Source organism: Podarcis cretensis, assembly GCF_951804945.1.
Source record: "Podarcis cretensis genome assembly, chromosome: 2".
Taxonomy (NCBI): Eukaryota; Metazoa; Chordata; class Lepidosauria; order Squamata; family Lacertidae; genus Podarcis; species Podarcis cretensis.
In genome coordinates, this window is record NC_137171.1 from 84,515,737 (window position 1) to 84,537,516 (window position 21,780).

At 39.5% G+C, this 21,780-nt stretch overlaps 1 protein-coding gene across 18 annotated transcripts in view; it reads left to right on the plus strand.

Annotated features, from left to right (window-relative positions):
- SLMAP (sarcolemma associated protein) overlaps positions 1-21,780 on the plus strand; it is a 96,218-nt gene that overhangs the window by 66,864 nt on the left and 7,574 nt on the right. For 7 of the 18 annotated variants that reach the window (XM_079967010.1, XM_079966998.1, XM_079966999.1 and 4 more), the window contains 8 exons: positions 2,660-2,716; positions 6,710-6,790; positions 6,987-7,046; positions 9,202-9,327; positions 9,923-9,997; positions 11,631-11,951; positions 14,177-14,294; positions 17,007-17,178. In XM_079967010.1, coding sequence (XP_079823136.1) covers positions 2,660-2,716; positions 6,710-6,790; positions 6,987-7,046; positions 9,202-9,327; positions 9,923-9,997; positions 11,631-11,951; positions 14,177-14,294; positions 17,007-17,178 — 1,010 coding nt within the window. The remainder of the gene's footprint in view (positions 1-2,659; positions 2,717-6,709; positions 6,791-6,986; positions 7,047-9,201; positions 9,328-9,922; positions 9,998-11,630; positions 11,952-14,176; positions 14,295-17,006; positions 17,179-21,780) is intronic. The other 11 variants (XM_079967012.1, XM_079967009.1, XM_079967014.1 and 8 more) reach the window with 2 other exon arrangements.

A 21,780-nucleotide genomic window follows, 5' to 3' on the forward strand; every position in this document is an offset into this window, starting at 1 on the left:
GAACAAAGTGGGTTCAGAAGGATGCCCAAGCCAAACTTGGCAGCTCATGAAGCATCTGAGACTTAGGCAGACTGTTTTCCATAGTGTTGAATTGGGGTCTCAACTAACCCTTGTGGTTGGTGCACACCATATGAATACTACGAGGCCTATCTAGTCCAGCATCCTGTTTCCCACAGTGGCCAGGCAGATACCTGTGGGATGCCCACAAGCAGGATATGAGGGCAGAAGCACTCCTTCTGCTGTTCACCAATATCTGTCAGAGCCCTGCTATCCTGAATCTCCCACCATTTACCTTTATTGGATGGCGGTATGTTCTAATATTATGAGAAAGAAAAGTTTTAATATTATAAGGGGGGGTTTCACTCTTTAAGAACACTTCTAGCTAAACACGCTATGTCAGGAAAATATTATTTTGCTGAGTTATTTCAAGAAACTGCAGTCAGCAAGGCAATAGATCTACCATCAATATTTTTTTTAAAAAAGTGTGGTCACGTTTTCAGCCCCTGGGGATCAGCCATCACTCAGATTAGACTAGAGGCAATGGACTTTATCTGGAAGGTTGATCTGGTAATCTGAGATGGCTGACGTCATGGCTAAGGAAGTGATTAATATGAATAATCTATATTAGGTTACAGCCAAAATGAAAAACGATGTATTGATCACAAGTTCACCAACTGGTCTTTCAGGAAAGAAGCACTACACAGTTAATGCTCACTATCTTGCTATGATACAATAGGTTGAAATATGTATGTATCAGAGGAAGAAGGTACCTGAAATTCTTTACCTGAAGTATTAAATGATTACGCCCTGTCAGGTACATGTAAGAAAAGATAAGAGAGCTTTTGTTGTTTCAGTGGGAAGATGGTTACCTCAGCATAGCATTATTATATGCAAGTTTAGATAGAATATAGGCCTCACAATTAGTGACCAATTTGTTCTGTAATCACGGAAGTCCTATATATTTATTAGCTGACCTATTTTGAGCAGATTTTATTTTCATAGAAAAGGCTTGTCAGTGATCCATGACATAAATCTCAAACATTTGTTTCTGTTTCCATAGTATGAAATGCAGTCTAGTTCTCATCAGTCTGTCTGCTTATCTTAAAAGCCCTGAAACAGTCACCTCTTAAGTACATTCTGCTCTGGCATTACTCTCTCATCCATGAAAAAAGGCCTTTACTTTTATCTTGCTTAGTAGCACTGAGCAGGCTTCCTTTTATTATCAAGTTTATCAAGTAAAAATGCAGGTGGAGCTGCTTAGTGCCTGAGAAAATAATTGAGATTCATACAGGCATTTATAGCACTCAGATTTGTCTTACAGCTTGATTACGTGGTAATAAAGTTTCATCTAACAAACATGAACTATCTGAATTGAAAAAGTGTTTAAGGCTGAGTTGGTAGATGACATGAAAACCCTGAAATATGATTGCTAAAGATGGATTATACATGATGTAATATTGCAATCATGAAATGATGAAAATGAATAACATTTACTTAACCATAAAATAATCATTTGAAACCATTATTTCCTCAGCTCTCTAATGCCATTTTATTTTCCTACTTTTGTCCATTCAGAATAGTACAGAATGTGTGATCCCATTTTCTACCACATCTGTCTTGTGCTACCTCTTCTTCTTTGACCCCTTAATTTGCCACTCTTCTTCCTATCTTTGTTCTCTCCACTGATATTTTCTTTTGGCCTCTTAGTCTGATTTTTCCACCTTGTCATGTTAACTTAATTTTATTTTCTTGCCTAGTCTGTGTTTGTGGTTCTCCCCCCACTTGCCTCATTATTTTGCTAACAAAGCATAAGGCCACCATGCTTGTGTGCCCTCATCCAATCTTCTTCTAGTTCCCACTTACAAGTCTTATTGGGGATTGTTACTGGAAAAACACCACCAGTCTAAATACTGGTGTGCTGTCAACTAATTGCCAACTAATAAGAAGGACGCCTGATATATTCAATCCCTGAGTCTTCCCCAAAGTTCAGCAATGTAAAGCAATAGCTGGGTTGCAGGAAATGTGCACTAGAAGTATAAAACATTTCCAGAATTTCTCGTCTTTTCCCTCACTTCTGGACACTGTTAAATCAAGAGTTGAGACCAGCTTTCAAAACTATTATTCCTGTTAAAGGAATGTGACCACTATATAGTGTTAATAATGCGTATCTATGTTAGCCACAAAGAAAAAAGACCTCTGTACCAGAGGAGTATATTCCTGTAGGTGAATTCAGACATAGTGTTAACTTGTGTGGGTATAAGGTCACTCTCAGGCTCCATAGGAGAACCGCCCCCGCCCCCCTGGCAATATCAACTTAATTTTATATACTTTTCACTGCTTGCAAATTATATTTAATACCAGGTTTTAAAACACTTCTGTTGTAGAATTTATAAATGTCTTTATTAATTTCAAAATCAACTTTCAGTTCAGTAGATTGGGCTTGCTCAAATCTTTGGCAACATTTTCTTATTAATTTATCATCTTGTTTGTGCATAGATAATTAAGATTAAAATGAAAAAGTTCCATTGATTCCAGCACAGAGAAGTGTGAGGTAATGTTGCCATGTTTAAATTTGGTCATGGAATGTGTATTAGAGACGTGTACAAAGAAATGCTTGCATGGTTTGAGCTGGGATAGTAACCCTTATTTTGTTCACCAGACAAGCTCATAGACGAAGGACATCTTTCCCGAGTGGATGAAACAAAGATCCTGAAAGGTTAGACTTATTAATTTGCTTTTGAGGCATGTAGCAAATGTTTGAATCTGTGTTTAGGAATTGGTTTTGCAAGTGTGAGGAGTGTTTGAGGGATTATAAGCCTTACTGCTTGGTGTATTATAAAAACTACTTCCAAGTAAATGAATATAACAATACCAGTTTTTGTATTAGAAAACAATATGAATAGAAAGAGTTTTGAAACATGCGCATTTGAGACTTAACTTACATCTTATTACTTTTAACCTGGGAATTGTATTCAGTCCAGTTCAGAAAAAAAGGAAATTTAGTTACTTCAAAAGCATGTCTGTTACAAATTGTAATTAGTTGTGAAGTCATGGCATTTCTAAGATTTCCTGTGCAGTAAATTATTGATAAAATTTTCTGCACAACATGAACTATATTCAAGGTTTTAAAACTTTGCTGTTGTGGATTTCCTCAAACTGTATATATCACTTTTCGATAATCAAAATTGACATAATTCAAAGTGTGTATCCTTTGATTTTTAAACTACCATCTTTGAAAAATCACTGTTTTCAAATCCTGTATGCAATCCCCCTCCAGTGTGTTCTTGTTTGTGCAAAGTGTAGGTAGCATGCCATATTTGGAAAAGAATGCAGACAATAAACACAAGTGTAACTTAATGCTTGCATGCCAGCATTATCTTGCTTAATGGCGAGTTATTTTTTCATTGATGTGTAATGCATTCTATCTATTTTTTAAAAAAGATTCTGTCATGAAGTTTTAAATAACTTCATATAGTTTTAAAACGAGACGAAAACTATGCAAAGAAGAAAACTAGGTAAAGAAAAGCCATTCTGGTAAAACAAAATGAGTGTGTCACTTAGAATCAATTTCATTTAAACTGAACTGATATAATAGTATAATGCTATAAAAGGGAAGAGACTAATGCCTTTCCTATAGAGCAGGCATGGCCAACTCCCAAGAGACCGCGATCTACTCCCACTATTAAAAAAACTGGCATTAATCCTCTCATTGGATTGACCAAAGTTGTTTAGCTTTTTGGGGGGGAGCCAAAGTTGTTGATCTGTTTTGGGGGAGGAAGACCCCATCTACTGGTTGGACATGCCTGCTATAGAGAACAAATGATTTGTGTATAGAAGAGCCCAGGTTAAATCTCCTCTAGTGTAAAACGAAACAAAACAAGTAGCAGATAAAGATGACTATCTCTGACTGGAACCCTGCAGAGCTACCACCAATCTAATTAGATAGTGCTAGGCTACATAGATAAATAGCCAAGCCTAATATAAGCAGCTTCCTTTGATACTAAACTTAATATTGGACAATTGGTTATTGGACTGACTCCTTTCATACTGAAGTAGCAGGTAATAACTTTGAGAGAATTCTATGACAGTATCCTATAATGTAATCCATAACCTAGGTTTTTTTTTTTAAATATTCCATTACTTGGGAATGTGAAATATTTTGTGGAATGACTTTGAAAACTTAGAATAATCTAGAAAAATATTGCAAGGTAATCATAGGGTCTGAGGTCTTGTGGCCATGGGTTTGCACCCAGGAGAGTGGCCTTGTTGAATTACCCCATGTCATACCACAAGCTGCTTAGCAGCTCCCATCGATTGCAGAATCCTTTGCTCTGCATCTTAAGGAGATGATGTTCAAGAAACAAAAATACAGTTCTCCTTGAGCATGTAGAGCCAGTTAAGTGGATCTTTGCATCCTTGTGCACATTTTTGGGTCCTTTGTCTTCAGCCTTTCCTGACATTTGGTATTGTTTATTTTATACTGACCCTTATAAAGTATATATTAAAAATAGTCTAAAATCAAGAATGAAACCCAGTGGTGGTAAACTGCTTTTTTAAATGCCTGTGTCTCAGATGACTCATCAAGATTTTGCACAGAGGATCCAGCTGTTTCTTCTATAACCATATAGGGAAATAATGAGTTGCATTCCTGCTGCTGCTGCAGAAAAAAAAATCACAGTAGTGGGCTAGCAAGAAATTTATTAGGATTTCAACATACTATGTTGTAAAATAAGATTGACAGGTCTCTTTAGTACCTTTATAGTAAAGTATTTTCATTAGCACACATGTATTAAGGCTGATGGTTGCTATATTTGTTTATAATTCCACCTTATCGTCTCTCAAGGTGACTTGGAATACCAAAATTAACATTAAAAAATAAAAACAAATTTTAAATCAGAAAAATTGCACCAAAACAGTAAAGGAAGCCACCAAAACAATTTAAAATGGTGCAAGCCAGTAAAGAGCCATTTTTTACTCTTAAAAGCATTAAAGACAGGAGAGAGCAGGACAGACATTGTCTGGTGCTAGAAGATAGTAAAGACTCTGTACCAAGTGCAATGGCATAGTTCATTATCTGGGATTAACCTAATTTAATAATCTAGCTGTTACATTCTAACACCAGTTGTAGTATTTACATGTTCTGCAAAGGGGATCCCATGCATAACATTAATTATCTAGACTGGATGTTACTAGATATACTAGATATATAATTGTGGTCAGGCCATCTGCACTAAGAAAGGAGATATAGCTGATGCCTCAGCTGAAACTAGTGAAAGATGTTGCATGGTATGACACCTGGCATCCAGCAACAAGGCTGGAGATCAAACGTGTACAAGGTTATAGATAGGATTGTATGTAGGAGAATACCCCTTTCAAAACCAGTTTGATATCTCTTCCCTGATAGGCCAGTACCAAGTGTACCATGGTGTTGTTTGGATTGCGTTTCAGTTTGTTAGCTTTTATCCAGCCCGTTACTTGGCTCCAGGCATCTGTTGTCCACAGCTGCACCTGGATCTGATAAAAAAGACGAGATAGCTGTGTGCCATGCCTAAATTGATTGCAGAACTTTGCACAACCTCTCCCAGCAACTTAATGTAGCTCTTGAACAACATGGGAACAAAATAGAGCCTTGTGGAACACCAGAGCACAAGTACCATGGCACCAAATTGCAGCACTTCCAAGTCAGGTGGGTGCTGAGCACAATGTCCCCATCATGGCAAGTAGATCTAGAAGGATACTGTGATCAGTTATATCCAAAACAGCTGAAATATCCAGAAGAATCAATAAGCAATCCAATGGCAGTATAGAAAATGGACATTTTTCACAACTGAGCCCCCCAGCTTTTCCGTACTGGCCCCAGCTTTTGGTCAGTCCTAGGGGCTTCAGACAACTTTTGAAGCTACACTAGATATATAAATGTGTGAAAAGGACAGAAATTTCAAGTTACAGATAGGTAGCCATGTTGGTCTGCCATAGTCAAAACAAAAAAAAATTCCTTCCAGTAGCACCTTAAAGACCAACTAAGTTAGTTCTTGGTATGAGCTTTCGTGTATCTGAAGAAGTGTGCATGCACACGAAAGCTCATACCAAGAACTAACTTAGTTGGTCTTTAAGGTGCTACTGGAAGAAATTTCAAGGTTCTCCAAGACTTCTTGGATGTGAAAACATAATGTTGTTTTTAAATTGTTACATAGTGGAGCTTTTTAAAAAGTCATACTACTGCTCTTTATGAAGCATCTTATTGTGCAAATGTTTTTCCTTACCCAGTGTAACTTGCTACAAAGCAGCGTTCATTCCTAATAGCTCTTTTCTTTCTACCGTGTCACAATATCTGTATTGTTCTGGAAATGGTTTTCTGAGTCTCTCTCTCCTGATTTGATCCCAGAATTAGTGAACAAAGCAACTAACTTTACACTGGGTTCCAGCTGGCCAGAGAACAACTTTCAAACAAAAGGCTGAACTACGCATGAGGCAACTGCATCCTGTGTTGGATTGTTTAGTATTAAATATGTGACATGGGGATATTTAATCCAGTTGGGAACAGGAGTGCAAAGGCATAAGAAAACATTGGTTTTCAACGACTGTGATTTTTGTTTGTTTTCACCTCTGGGCTTTTATCAGGCAAAAATACAGCTTGAATTGGTGTTAAAATGTTTTTTTGAGATACGTGTATACTTTAATGTAAGCAAATTTTAATTTTATTTTACAGAAAATCAAGCAAAAGCTAAAGAAGCTGAACTATCAGATACTCTTAGCCCAAGCAAGGAGAAAAGCAGTGACGACACTACAGGTACATTTTGAGCATAAGTTTGTGTACTTTTATGTCAATGAGTACTCAGAAGAGGATTTCTTAAAGTTTAGATAAAACTGTTTACATACTTCATTTTGTTCAGATGAGTTTTTCTGTGTTGCTGCAATGTTGAATGACCTAGCTATTCAAGTAATTTGTTTCTCAGAATGCTAAAATAACTTACTTTCTCATTTAGATGCTCAGATGGAGGACCATGAACTAAATGAACCCATTGCTAAAGTTGCCCTCTTAAAAGGTAAATACTGTCTTCTTCATGTTTCAGATGGTATTTGTCAGGATTTTTTGTGTAATATGCAAATATTTTAGAATTGGGTAACAATTTTGTTTATAGTCAATATTTTTTATTGCTCTTGCTGATGCCTCCACTGATGTATGTTCAACGCGCAACTTTGAATCCTGTGCATGTTTTCCAGAAGTAAGCCCCACTAAGTTCAGTGTGGCTTACTCCAGTGTAGCTGTGCATAGGATTGTAACCTTAATGCATAGTTTAGAATTTATATATTCTTGGTTTGTAGATGAGCACATTTTCTCCTACAGTTGCTGAGATTAACTAGATTCCTTTTAGCGTCTCTGTAAAAATCTGCAGATTTTAGTTAATGCTATGAAGTCATTTCTACTTGGGAGGCATGCTTCAGAATTTTTCATTTTCTCATATCTTTGTCAACAAAACAAGATGTTCTTTGGGGCACCAAATGAAATAATGAACTGCAAGACTTGATTCATTTAAAATAAACACCCAGGTGACTTGTTAGTAATTTATGTATAACCCGACATAGAATGAAAACACAGAAATCAGAAAGAGAAAACTTTCTTTTTGTTTCCTGTGTATCATGATGTATGGATGACTTTTCAAGGCAATTTTGTATCAGCAAGGGGAAAATATCAGTTTAAATAACATTTAAATCAGGTTTACCTTTTTGTACCGTTTCTGAACACCTACTCATTAAAATACAGTGACAAAAGAGCAGGCTCTGCCTCAGTTCGCAAGTGCTCCTCCTTGTCATCCACACACATACTGAAGAAACCACATTAATAGCTGCTCAGTTTTAGGATTCAGAAATTTGAAAGCATCAGGTGAATTCATACCTCTGTCTATCAGGAAAGAGCACCCTAAAACACTCTACTTGTTTACTTTTTTATAACGTGTAGCTAATCAAGTGGCAATGCTCAGAGGTCTGCACTGGTTGCCGATTTGCTACTGGTGTTACTATTAGTCATAGAATCATAGAATTGTAGAAAGGGACCCCGATGGTCATCTATTCCAACCCCCTGTAATGCAGGAATCCTGCCCACAGCTGTCCCTGGGTGGGCTCAAACCACCAACCTTTTGGTTAAGAGCCAGACACACTGGCCCATTGTGGCATTGAATGTTGTCTATAAAGCCCTTAACAACTTGGGACCAGATTATCGATGATAATCCATTGATAATCAGGCTGGCACCTTCACTGTATTCTTTTCAGCACCTGCTGAAAACATCCTTATTTAGACAAGTCTCCCCAGATGTTTAGAAAGTTTCTATGAGTTTTCATCTGTTTTAGTCTACTCTGTTGTGGTTTTAAATTATGCTATTCAGCTATGATTGAAAAGAAAATAAGCAATATTCCTGGATATGCCTTTGGGGTTCTTTCTGAACCTGTAATTTAGTGCATCCCGATTTCTCACCCCCAACTTTCTCCTTATCAAAGTTTGACACATTTTGTGTGTAAAGACTGGCTTTTCAAACTACAGAGTAATAGAAGCCTTGGTGCTGGCAAGCAGCAATATTCAGGAGAGAAGTGTACACCTCAGATTGTAAAAGCTTTTGGCTAGGTCAGAATTATTTACTGCAGGTACCAGGACATTCTGGAAATGCATGAACGATGGGTGCAGTTTGGGCCAAGATGTCTCCTGACTTGACTACACCCCTCTCTCACAACTAAAAGATCTGATGTGCCTAGGAGTTAGCGATTCCACCGCTTTCTGCCTATAGAAGGGTATAGAGTATAGAAGGGGAAGCCAAGGATATCCCCTCAGCCTTACTAAGCCTTGCCTTGTCTTCTAGTAGGTATTTGGTGTGCTGAATACGCCATTCTTCTAGAAAAAAATTAATAATGAAAGAATAAAATTAGCATCAGCAGTGAAATGCCAAACCGCTTTGAGTGTATTTATGAAGAGTTGCTCATATTTGAAATGTTGCCACAACAGAATATGTTGTGACTTGAATTGCCTGCCTACATTATTCATGCGGATTTAAACTTTATTCTTGCATGCAGGGCTAGAGTGTATTGATATTTGACTTCCTAACAATGTTTTAATTTATCGCCTAACCTTTCTCTAATGCAATGAGTAGCTGACTAATTTTGCATGACTCTTTGCTAGAACTGATACTTTAAAGAAAAATGTTCTTTTAGCAGATGAATTGCAGGGTGCACAATCTGAAACTGAGACTAAACAAGAAATTCAGCAGCTGCGCAAGGAACTGGTTGAAGCCCAAGAGCTAGCTAAAACAAGTAAACAAAAATGCTTTGAACTGCAAGGTGAGATGAAGATTCCTTTAAATCTGCAGAGTACCCAGGAAATCATATGCCCAAGTACTTTAGCGACCAAACAGATAGTTAAATCTGTTTAGTCTGACAATTGTTATTAAGATACGTGCATAAGGAATTTTTACACTCTCCATATCATGGAAGGGTAAAAAATAACAGCACAATCATACACACATCTGCTCAGAAGTAAGTCCCATGGAGTTGCTTGAAGCTACACTCCTATACCTGGGAGTAAGTCCCACTGAACTCAATGGAGCCTACTTCTGAGTAAACATGTATAGGATTGAACTATAAATTTGAATGTTTAATTTAAGCAATGGAAATAAATAAGCCTTTTTAATTGTCCATTTCATTTTGTTCCATAACATGGTAATATCATGGATGCATTGAAGGGAAGCATTTTTTTAAAAAAAGCTTTAATAAAATGTATTAACAGCTAGCAGTGTAACATGATTATTTAAATATTTTGATTTACTTACATGGACTCTGACATTATTTTAATGAGCTACTAAAAACTAATTTCCAATGTTTTCCAAATGGTAAGTATAATGGAGCAAAACTTCAGATCCTGTCATTATACTTACAGCAATGTTAGAAGAAGAGAGAAAAGCTTATCGATTGCAAGCTGAAGAATCCACCAAGCAAATCCAAGTTCTCCAAGGTATAACACCCTTATGCAAAAGATTTAGTAGAAAAGATGCAGATGATGCATTTGAATATGGCAAGGACATTACCAGAGTTTTGTTTCACTTTTAAAGAACTCCAGTTAAGGATTACATTCAAACTTGTGGTTCTTGCCTGAAACTGATAAGTTTCGGGGATTCTCTACCTCTGCTTTAAACCAAAGTGCATTTGTCGCTGGTACAGACAACATGACAAACCAACATTCAGGGAAAGTGAAACTAAATTCTGTCGAGATTATGAATATATATCTCCACCCACCCCGGATTTAAACAGCATTTTTTAATATACTCCAGCAGTCACTTTTGATTAGTTGCAGGAGATGAGATCAGCTGCTGCTGGAACAAACAAGGAACTACTGTTTTGGTTTTTTAAAAATAGCACTGTTAAGGAGCATGGGTTGGTGTAGGTTAACAGCACCAATTCCTTTCTGAGAGTGGAGGTGAGAGGACGTTATAGCCTCTCCTTCCATCATTCTGTTGCCAGCAGGCTTTGGCTACCCAGTCCCTTCCTCAGAATTTCAAGCAGACTGTCCAGCAGTACAATGGTACCTCAAGTTACAAACGCCTCAGGTTACAAACGCTTCAGGTTACAAACTCCTCTAACCTGGAAGACTTACCTCAAGTTGAGAACTTTGCCCCAGGATGAGAACGAAAATCGTGCCGGTGGCACAGTGGCAGCAAGAAGCCCCATTAGCGAAAGCACACCTCTAGTTAAAGACAGTTTCAGGTTAAGAATGGACCTCTGATTAAGTTCATAACTAGAGGTACCACTGTACATCTTTAGCTGTATGGTCAAGAAGATAGATCTTAAAATGCAGACATTCCAGAATTAGAGCAATGCTAGGACAAATTGATGAACCAGGCAGGATGAGATCTGTCTGACAGCTTGCCCAATTCTGCATTGTGTGCCAAAAGAGTAATTGTCCTTGGTTTCCAATTTGTCTAAATACTTAAAACATAAAACTGAATCTAATCTAGGAATGGTGTTTTCATGAGATGATAGAAGTGTTGGAATTAAATCATTGGCCTGGTTTGCATATAACACTAAACTAGTTTATGAATTGAATTTATATACCGCCCTATGCCCACAGTTTATCACTGTGCGCATGAGCAGAAAGGAACCTGAACAAAATCTCAGACTCACATGCTTGTCTTTCTCATCTGGGAGGATTTTGACAGAGTTCAGTTACCTTTTGTCAAAACTTGTCTTGTTGTTACATACAAGCCAGAAATGCTGAATTAAAAACACTGTCTCTGATTCATATGACAAAACAAACCAATGGAAAGTGGATCAAAAATTATGACCAAATACTTTCCCCGGCCATGCATGTGGAAGAGAGGAAGGTGGTAGCACATGAGCCTGATGCTTTGCTCAGGCTTATTCTTGTTTGTGCATGTAGCACTAAACCATGGTTTAGCGTTACACGTAAGCATAGCCTGTCTGTTTGCAGCCGGGTTCTTACACCCATCTTTCTTTTGTTTTCTTAACTTCTTTTTAAAAGTAAAGTGCTAGAGTTCAGTCAGCTTCCATTTATAGAGCTCCAAATGGCTGACATGAATTTGCCTACCCAACCTCCTTAAGAAAATCTGATTTCTTGTAAATGTTTACAGCTCAGCTGCATCAGCTGCAGGAAGATATTGAATGTCTTCGTGAGAAAAAGGAGAGTGAGATCTCCAGTACTCGAAATGAGTTGCTTAGTGCTCAGAGTGAGATGCTGTTACTGCAACAAGTGGCTGAGAAGGCTGCGTCTGAAAGGGAAACAGATGTTGCTGCTTTACAAGAAGAACTTCAGAAAGTAAGGGCTGAGCTTGAGCGGTGGCGCAAAGAGGCTTCAGAATACGAGAAAGAAATCGTCAGTCTGCAAGCCAGTTTTCAACTACGATGTCAGCAGTGTGAGGATCAGCAGAAAGAGGAGGCCATCCGGTTGCAAGGTATGGCACTAGCTGGACCTCTTAGTTTGATCTAGGAAGAATATACCTATAGTCCTTTGTCCTTTGCACTTTAAATGGCACATATAAGTTATGGGGCTTCTGTAGTCCACTGATGCAGCAAGATGAAGATATGTGACTGTGACAGAAGGTAGTCTCTAGTAGGCTTTGGTTCAGCAGTGACCAGTGGGATCTGTCTGTACAGCCATGCTATGCAGACACTTTATCTGGAATCCCTGAAAACATCTTAAAGGTTTGGCAAGCTACAGCAACAGGTTTGTATTGTAGCATATCATCCTTGAAATATCATCCTTGAAATATCTTGACTCCCAACTTCTGTTGGTTGGGTTGAACCATTGCAAGAAATCAAAACTGATGAAATGCTGCTGAAACTTTATAATGTACTGTATTTTTCGCCCCATAGGATGCACCGCCCCATAGGATGCACCTAGATTTTTGGGGGGAAAATAAAAAAAAATTTATTTCCCCCCCAGGCATGGAGCTGGCGCGGGGGAAGCTTGGGCTTCCCCCACCCCAGCCCCCAGAACAGCCTGCTATCTGCAAGCCTAGGGAGCCGCGCCAGTCTCCCCAGGCTTGCGGAGAGCTGCACGAAGCCCGGGCGCACTCTTCAGTGTGCCCCAGGCTTCAGAATGCAGGCAGCTCCGCGCAACCCTCGGGAGCTCGGTGCGGCTTCGCGTCTGGCTCCGGAGGATTGTGCGGAGCTGCACCGAGCCCGGGAGTGCAGGCAGCTCCGCGCAACCCTCGGGAGCCCGGCGCGGCTTCGCGCTGGGCTCCCTAGGGTTGTGCAGAGCTTCCTGAAGCCTGGAGAGCGAGAGGGGTCCATGCACACCGACCCCTCTCGCTCTCCAGGCTTCAGCGAAAGCCTGTATTCGCCCCATAGGACACACACACACTTCCCCTTCATTTTTGGAGGGGAAAAAGTGCGTCCTATAGGGCGAAAAATACGGTAATATTTGAAAACAAGGCGCCAGAGAACCAGGTTATACAATATATAGCACCTAACTGTGTTATAACATTGTGCTACAGTGTTAATGTTGCATGCGTATAAAGCTGCACCAACAAAATGGTCTATTGTTTTGTGCTAATTAGTTACAGTGAGATTTTTTTTTTAACATAACCACGTCCAACTGGCCTCTCCAAAATTATTTCATTCATTCTGTGCTAATTGCACTGATGAGTGTTTTTCAAAATGTATTCAAGCTTCTAATGGTTTGCCTCGATCAAACAAATGCTATCTCTCAACTCAGAATGATCTGTTTCCATGACTACAATATTATACACAACCAGCTATTTCTATCTATAATATCACTGATAAAATCCTTAAGATTTCTGCTAGCATGTGTACCTGCATTGTTGTAAAGTCTTATCTTTAGGGTGATTTTTTTCATGTCCTCTGAAGTTAAATCATTATATTTTCTAGTAAATTGGTGTGATTATGATTCCACCATTTCTGAAACCGTGGAGAGCTGCTGCCACTCAGTGTAGACAAATTTCTGAGCTAGTTGAATTCAGTATAAGGCAGTTTCTAGGTTCCTGTTTATTGTGGCATTTGGTAATTATTTAGCACCGTGACCTCTCTATCGGTAGTTCCTGAAACTGTGTGAATGGCTTTCAGTGGAAAATTAGTTTAGCATATAGTAGTGCTAATTTGGGAGGGGACGCAGGTGGCGCTGTGGGTTAAAGCCTCAGCGCCTAGGACTTGCCGATCGAAAGGTCGGCGGTTCGAATCCCTGCGGCGGGGTGCGCTCCCGCTGCTCGGTCCCAGCGCCTGCCAACCTAGCAGTTCGAAAGCACCTCCGGGTGCAAGTAGATAAATAGGGACCGCTTACCAGCGGGAAGGTAAACGGCGTTTCCGTGTGCGGCTCTGGCTCGCCAGAGCAGCGATGTCACGCTGGCAACGTGACCCGGAAGTGTCTCCGGACAGCGCTGGCCCCTGGCCTCTTAAGTGAGATGGGCGCACAACCCCAGAGTCTGTCAAGAAAGGCCCGTATGGGCAGGGGTACCTTTACCTTTACCTTAGTGCTAATTTGGGTGGATCAGGTTTAAAGGAATTAAATGTGTGACTGGCCTCAGTTTTTACCACAAACTGGGCATATAATTATCATGCCAAAGATATTTTAGAATAATTGCAGATGTTACTCGAACACCTTTGAAGATCCCAATTTTCAGTTCACTTTAATGGGTAACATAGCATTACTTGCTTGTAGGTGAACTTGAAAAGTTGAGAAAGGAGTGGACTGTTCTTGAAACCGAATGCCTTTCATTAAAGAAGGAGAACTCTTTGCTTGCATGTGAACTTCAGCGACAGGAGAAGGAGCTCCATAAGTAAGTGCTGCTGAATCTTATGGCAAAGTCCATAGATGTTGGATGGGTGAATCCCAGTCTTACCATATGGTGATAGTTCCTTAAAATTGGGCGCTAATTTTGAAAATGTATTTTAAATGAAAATAAGACTCCCTCCTACAACTGGCAGTATTCGCAATACCCTTTGCTGTTTGTTTTAGCAGATTTGGTCCAGAGTCATTTAGTACATCTGAAGCACTAGACAATTTTGCTTAGGAATTCCCAGTGATTTGCCCTGATCTGAAGAGAAATAGAAAAGTGTACTATTGGTGTCAAGACCTTTCTCTCCAAACACGCCCCCCCCCCCAACTTCAAATAATTTAAAGCAGGCATGGGTAAACTCGGCCCTCCAGATGTTTTGTAACTACAATTCCCATCATCCCTAGCTTACAGGACCAGTGGTCAGGGATGATGGGAATTATAGTCCCAAAACATCTGGAGGGCCGAGTTTGCCTATGCACTGATAGCTAAGAGATTGGTCCTTCCACTATCAAAAGTCCTCACCATTCAATGAACTGAGCACTGAAAATGAAGAACCATTAGGACAGGCTGTGAAATAATAAAAAGCTTTCAATGGACGCAGTGATTTCTGGAATTTTCTGAATGCCATACATTCCATGAGACTTTAATCAAGAATTTCCTAACTACCCTTGTGGTCAGGGTTGTTGTTGGGATTTATTTTTCTTCTCTCCCTTTTTGGAGGTTCTGGAAATTATTAGGTAAGATAATAACATAACGAGACAGGAGGGAATGTTGAAGGATAGAAGTTGAGTGGAAGCTAATACATTTTAATTTTCATTTAAAACTTTTAAATTTAAAATACTCATAAGTAGCAGGATTCAAAGATGTATTTTGATTTTGGAAAATGCTGACTAAAATACATCTTAACAGATAAAATGGAATGCATTTGAATGCCAGTTTGCAAATAACGTGAAGGTCACTTTGTATAAATATTTTCCGTATGATTCCCCCCACCCCTCCCCACGACATGACTTAAAGGTCATAGCATATGTAGCCTTGGCTACATTTTAGAGAATTGCCAGACTAATTCCATGCTTTGCAGTCTCCAGCTGCTGCACTGAATCAGAAGTGGGGTGGTCTTCCATTGTAAGCAAGACATTAAAAGTCCTACTGGGCATACAAGAAGCCCTTTACACGGCCTAAAGTAGTTTTTCTTGGTTGCTTCACTTGTGTTGCAGAGACCTCATATTCTTTACCATGACTTAATACTCTCTCTTTTTTAACATTGGTAAGATTGGCTATGTTGTGGTATATTTTCATTATCTAGCATTAAAATTTAGAAACAGTAGGCCCTGCAACAAAATACTGCAATGTAGCTTCACCTTCAAACAAGAGTACAGTGGTACCTTGGGTTACAAACACTTCGGGTTACAGACTCCGCTAACCCGGAAGTAGTACCTTGGGTTAAGAACTTTACCTCAGGATGAGAACAGAAATAGTGCAGCGGCGCAGCGGGAGGCCCCATTAGCTAAAGTAGTATCTCAGGTTAAGAACGGTTTCAGGTTAAGAACAGACCTCCGAAACGAATTAAGTTCATAACCAGAGGTACCACTGTACTCTGTCCCATCCTCTTAAACCAGGGCCTTCCACTTCCCTGTTTTTCTTTTCGAACTTGATGATAAGCTTTCCATGGCTTCTGGACAGTTCTTGCTCATCTTCACATTAGGCTATATTTTGGAAGGAAGGGGTCTTGTAGTTATGTAAACTGTGGTTGTCCCAAGCATGTTACTGCTTCCTTCCTTTTTCCAGCCACCCTTTGTTGGCAACATTCCTGTTGGCACTCACCACCTGTGTTTGCTATTAGAGGAAGTTATAATTATTTATGTGTTGCCGGGACACCTTCCACATGTTGGTTATATATAAGGAAGATGATTGTAAAGAAAGGTTTTAGTTAAAAAGGCAGGTGAATGCCAGCTCTGGTTTCTGTTCTCAGCTGGTTTAATTTTATTTGAACATTGGGCCGCTTTGCACATAAACCCTAAACTATGGCTTAGCATGATGTGAACAAGCCTTGGATTCTTACACTCTTCTTTTCCTTCAGTGAAGCCATAAGGAAGAAACCGAAAGCTTCCACTTCCATTTTAGATTACTCACAAATTAATATGTAATCTAAACCGTAAAGTGTCATTAATCTTCACTGTAGCTAATTGAAACAATTCAGCTTCATGAATTGTGGTTTAAAGTTGATTTGATTCAACTAACCATACTTAATATTAATCAGTTTGTCCAGATTCAGAAGGACATTAAAATGTGTCTAATCTAAAACAGGAGCAGAACCTTCCAGATTCTTCTATATGGTAGCACTAGAGGAGCGGGGGTGCATGAATCTGAGGCTCACTACAATTCATTCTCATAACACTAAACTATGGTTTAGCATAATGTCCAAAGCATTCCATTATCTATATATTTATTTTGGTGTTGTGTCAATTAAAATCATTTATTTTTCCTTCTTGAAACTTGAAGCTTGAAACTTCATTATGCATTTGTTATGGAACTTTGTATGCCAGAGCACCAGTACTGTGTTCAGTTATAGGGATACTGTGGGTGCATAGTGCTGCACATGTTATAAAGTGCTTGATTCTGAGGAGGGGAAATAGATGACATGTTGATTAAAAGTATTTGTTTCTAAACATGTAGTATTCCTTTGGGGTTTGCCCTTCTTTTCTTTCACAGCTCTCAACAGCAGAGTTTAGCGCTTAACAGTGACCTGAGTGTTCTTGAGCTGACTCGAAAGGAGCTTGAAAATAAAATGGGGTCTTTGAAAGAGCAACATCAGCGAGATGCAGCTAGTCTAAAAACCCTTCTTAATGAAGCAGAGAATCAAGCTAAGGATGCTCAAAATGAGGTAGATATCAAGAAATTCAAGTTCGTCTTTATCACTGCTTTGTATGTCTGAAAACAATTGTTCTGGATTCCATCCAACCTATGGGGACCCTGACTGTCGTTCTCTCCTGCCCCGTCAACAGCATTCTCCCCTTAGCTGCATTTGGATGTAACACAAAGCTACAGTTTAGCTCTGGATTCCTTCTCCTCTGTTCCTACTGCAAGGAAGGGACAGAAAGTTTTTGCATCCATTTTGATTATTCATAGTAACTCATTTCGCCCAAATTAAGAATTGCGGTTAGTGTGAACTGCTCTGGGTATACAAGCCAAGTTATACACCATGGTTTTAAGTTGGGTTTCCCTAAACCATAGTTAACACTAACCACAACGCAGACGTAACGCTAACTGTGGTGAGCTGGAAATGGAAGCAAAAGCCTCCATTCTCCTCCTTGTGGCTGTGCCAGGGGAGAAGAGGGAAGTGGGGAGCATGCAAGCCGTGCATCTAATCCAGGTATGAACAAGGCCTTTGGGAGACAGACAGATTTTGGAACTAAAGAGATTTGAAAAGCAATGGGGTGGGAGTTGCCATTAGTGGGTGTGGATGGGGAATAGATAACGCAGCTGAGTTGATGTAATAATAATAATAATAATAATAATAATAATAATAATAATAATTTATTATTTGTACCCCGCCCATCTGGCTGGGTTTCCCCAGCCACTCTGGGCGGCTTCCATAGAAACCAAAAATACACTAAAATGTGAAATAATTCTGTATAATAATTCTGTATGCATTGTCTCTCAAAACTGTCTGAGTTAAGCATGCCCTTCTGCTTGTTGAAATGTCCTCCAATTATTTTCTTTTCTTTTTTAAAAAAAGGTTTGTTAATGTTTATTCACTTGTCTTTATCTATCTAATCAATCCTGCCCTTTGGCAGCAAAAGGCTCCTAGAGTTGCTTACAACTCTACAAACTGGACCGACCCTGCCTTCAGACGTAAAGCCCTTGATTTCCTCCTTCTGTTAGGGCAAATATGAAGATGCACCTGTGAACCTAATTAGGGCTAAAGCTGTAAAGTGCTCATTGAGTTCAGTTCCTACAGTTACTTCATGAGATGATTTTTGCCTTTTCAGTTTCATATGAGAAGTGTCCACATTGATGATGTTTTATATTTACAGCATCAGGTTAAAGATTTGAGAATTGCCTGGTAGTGGTTGATGCCCTGTGTGGCAAAATCCATAATAAAAATGGCACACAGTTCACCTCACGATAACTGTGCCACATTCAAAACGAACCTGGGTACTGAGCCTCCCTCTGTTTCCAACTTTTGTAGAGAGTGAGTAGAGGAAAGTAGGAACAAATTCATATTATTCCTTTATTCTCTGCACGGAAGAGCTTAGGCACGTTAGATCCTGAGGGAGGCTTTGAACTTTGTGAGAGAAATTCAGCTTTCTGTAAAGATTAAAGCGTTCAAATTGGTTTTGTAGTCAAGGCAATCATTTTCCTTAACAACTAGGAATGCACGTCTATTAAAGTGGGGTTTTTTGGTAGCATTTGAGCTTGCTAGAAAGCGCATAAAGTAAGCATTAAAAGCCTTCCAGAAAGTGCCTCATGCACAGACAATGGAGGTGATGAACCTTCAGTAGCTGTTTTGTTTCTTCATTAACATTACTAGGAAAGCATTGGTTGACCATTTCCATTGCACTTTTCGAGCCCTTCCCTTGTTATCATTTCAGTTGCCATCTGAATGTCATTTTCATATTTATTTTGTAGTTGGGACTAATGGGACTGTATATTTTGCCAACATTTTGGCTTTCAAAATTCACTAATACAGTGGTGTTACTTAGTTGTAGTGGACACTATTTATGCTTTTGCAGAGAAAACTTTTGCTTTTACAGGGAATTCAGAATACTCTGTTTGTCTACTTTTTAAAACCTTGAGGGGTGTGCTATAATATATAATATGATCCATAATTTGGGGCCTTAGCACTACAATGAACTGTGGTGGATTTCACATACTTGCCGTAAGGTTTCTTTAAAATGGGGTTCTATACTTCTCTGGGTAAATATGCTTTTGGCCACTGGAAAGAGAAATACCAGGAAGTTATCTTTCAGTTTTGGTACTCTTGGGTTACATTTTGATGGAGAAGCTTGATTCCAAATTGTGTAGTACTTTATAAAGAAAACTACAGAACTTTGTGACATAAAAGACTTCTCTGAGTAGACCCGCAAAAATTAACAAACCTAGGTTAATATTAGGCCTACTCAGGGTAAACCCAGTGAAGTTGATGGATAAGACTAATTTAAGTTCATTAATTTTAACATGTCTACTCTGAGTAGGACTTAGTTGGGAACAGCCCTAAGCTTTTTTTTTTAAGTGTGACATTCTCTTTCCATATATGGAAAACTTATCTCCTGCCCGTGGCCCTCCTTCCATGACACTGTTCCTCTCTGATCTTCTCTTACTATGCTTATGGTCCTTAAAGGTAGACAGTTCTACTGAATTTGCTGATGTGCAAACTTTCTCTTATTTTTGAAAAAATGTTGAAAACAAATAGTAAACACCTAACAGGCTTTCAGCCTGATTAAAGTTTTGCAGATGGTGGAATTGATTTTGTGCCATACTTAAATTTATAACACAAGGCAGTTTATAAAACTCCCGATAAAAACATTTAAAAGTTTGGGGACTGGGGAAAGGAAGTGCATTGTTACTTACTTTGTGGCCATTCAGTGCATTCCATTCCCACAAGCCACAAATCCCAAAGCACAGCCTGTGCTGGTCAGCTGCCCATCTGCATGGAAAAAAGGTGTCTTTATCCAAGGACTGAATGTAGAGCTAATGTGTGATACATGAGCTAAGATGTGATGTTCATGTAGTTACTGACCCACACTCCCATACTTCTTTTTCTGTTCCTGAGACAGAAACAGTCTAACTCATCCTAACTTGTTTTTTGTAAAAACAAAATAAAAAAATTCCTTCCAGTAGCCCCTTAAAGACCAACTAAGTTAGTTCTTGGTATGAGCTTTCGTGTGCATGCACACTTCTTCAGATTGTTTTTTGTAGTTGGTTGTAGACTTAGGGTTGGTGGCACATCAGTAAAGCAGGGCTGGGCAACCTTCTTGGCTCCATGGGCCAAATCTGTGGGCCAAATTTGACTTGTGGGTGGGCCCATACCCTGTCAATTACATAATGCCATTATATCACATCACATGATTGGCAGATGGGCACCTCTGCTCACCTATCGAAATCCGCATGGGGTTTCCAACTGGGAAGCTGCAGCACCTTCAAAACATCTAGAGTCTCAAATGGAAGTTGGGGTCTTCTAAAGCCCTTTGTGAAAGCTCTCTTTGAAGCATCCCCATACGGTTCCTTTAAGGGGGGGCGGAGAGAAGAAGCTCCTCTTCCCTGCTGGCACCTGCATGCCTGTTTGCTTGAAGGGAAAACACTGAGCTGCTTCAAATAATGCTTTTGCAAAGGGCTTTAACTTCCTACCATCAACTGATCAAATCTTGCTGCCTTGGCTGTGCAATCCTGTTTCCAGTTGGGAGCAGGTTGCGCAGCCAGTGCAGGGTTAAATTCTTTCCTCTTGCCTGTCCGCTGACATCACCAGTGACATCAGCTGATGGGCAGGTAGGAGTAGTTTGGAAAGGATAGCTTCACAGGTCAAAACTGGCCCGTGGGCCACCGGTTCACCATTCTGACAATATTTTTTGTAATACAATGGTGGCAATTTATCTGGAATAAGTTATAAACTTTTTCAGGCAAGCTGAAAAGCATCAGCTGGGAAAATGGTATTAATTGTCTCACTGGTTATCTTCAGTTTTTTCTTTGAGTCAAAAATGTTGGGAGTGGCTGTATTTTTATCAAATTAGGCATGAGGTTTTCTCTGCTGGAAAGAATTTGGATGACATTTCTGGAAGGATGTCTAATAAAATGGAAAGACATGCAGCTTTTGATCTAGAATAAAAAAATTGTTGCACCATTTCTAAAGCCACATCCCAAAAGGAAATACATTTAAACCAAATGACATATGTTACGGTCTAGAATTTTCAGCAGAAAAGCATCATGAACAGCTAGATTTTATCTTTAGGGAATTTGAATAGTGTCTCACATCTTGAGCAGGTCCTGTTATTAATTTCAAGCAATGTGAGAATTATTATATAAAAAGCTTTAATCTAAATAAATGAATATTTTCTAGCATGGAATAACTTGTGAAGTACAAAATTAAATATGAAACAAAGGTTTATATAGAGAGTTGTAAGTATCTAGTGGAAAGGAGCAAAACTGTAATACAGGCACCATGCATAAAGAGAACATGACATGAAGTATCATATTTTTCGCCCTATAGGATGCTCTTTTCCCCCTCCAAAAATGAAGGGGAAATGTGTGTGCGTCCTATGGGGCGAATGCAGGCTTTCGCTGAAGCCTGGAGAGCGAGGGGGGTTGGTGCGCACCGACCCCCCTCACTCTCCAGGCTTCAGGAAGCTATCTGCTAGCCGTGGGAGACCCAGACCTTGCCGGCACCCAGAAGCTTGGGGCGCGCTGAGCTCCGCATGCCCCAAGCTTCGGGATTAGCGCAGCGCTCTGCTAGCCGTGGGAGAGCCGCGTGAATGCAGGCTTTCGCTGA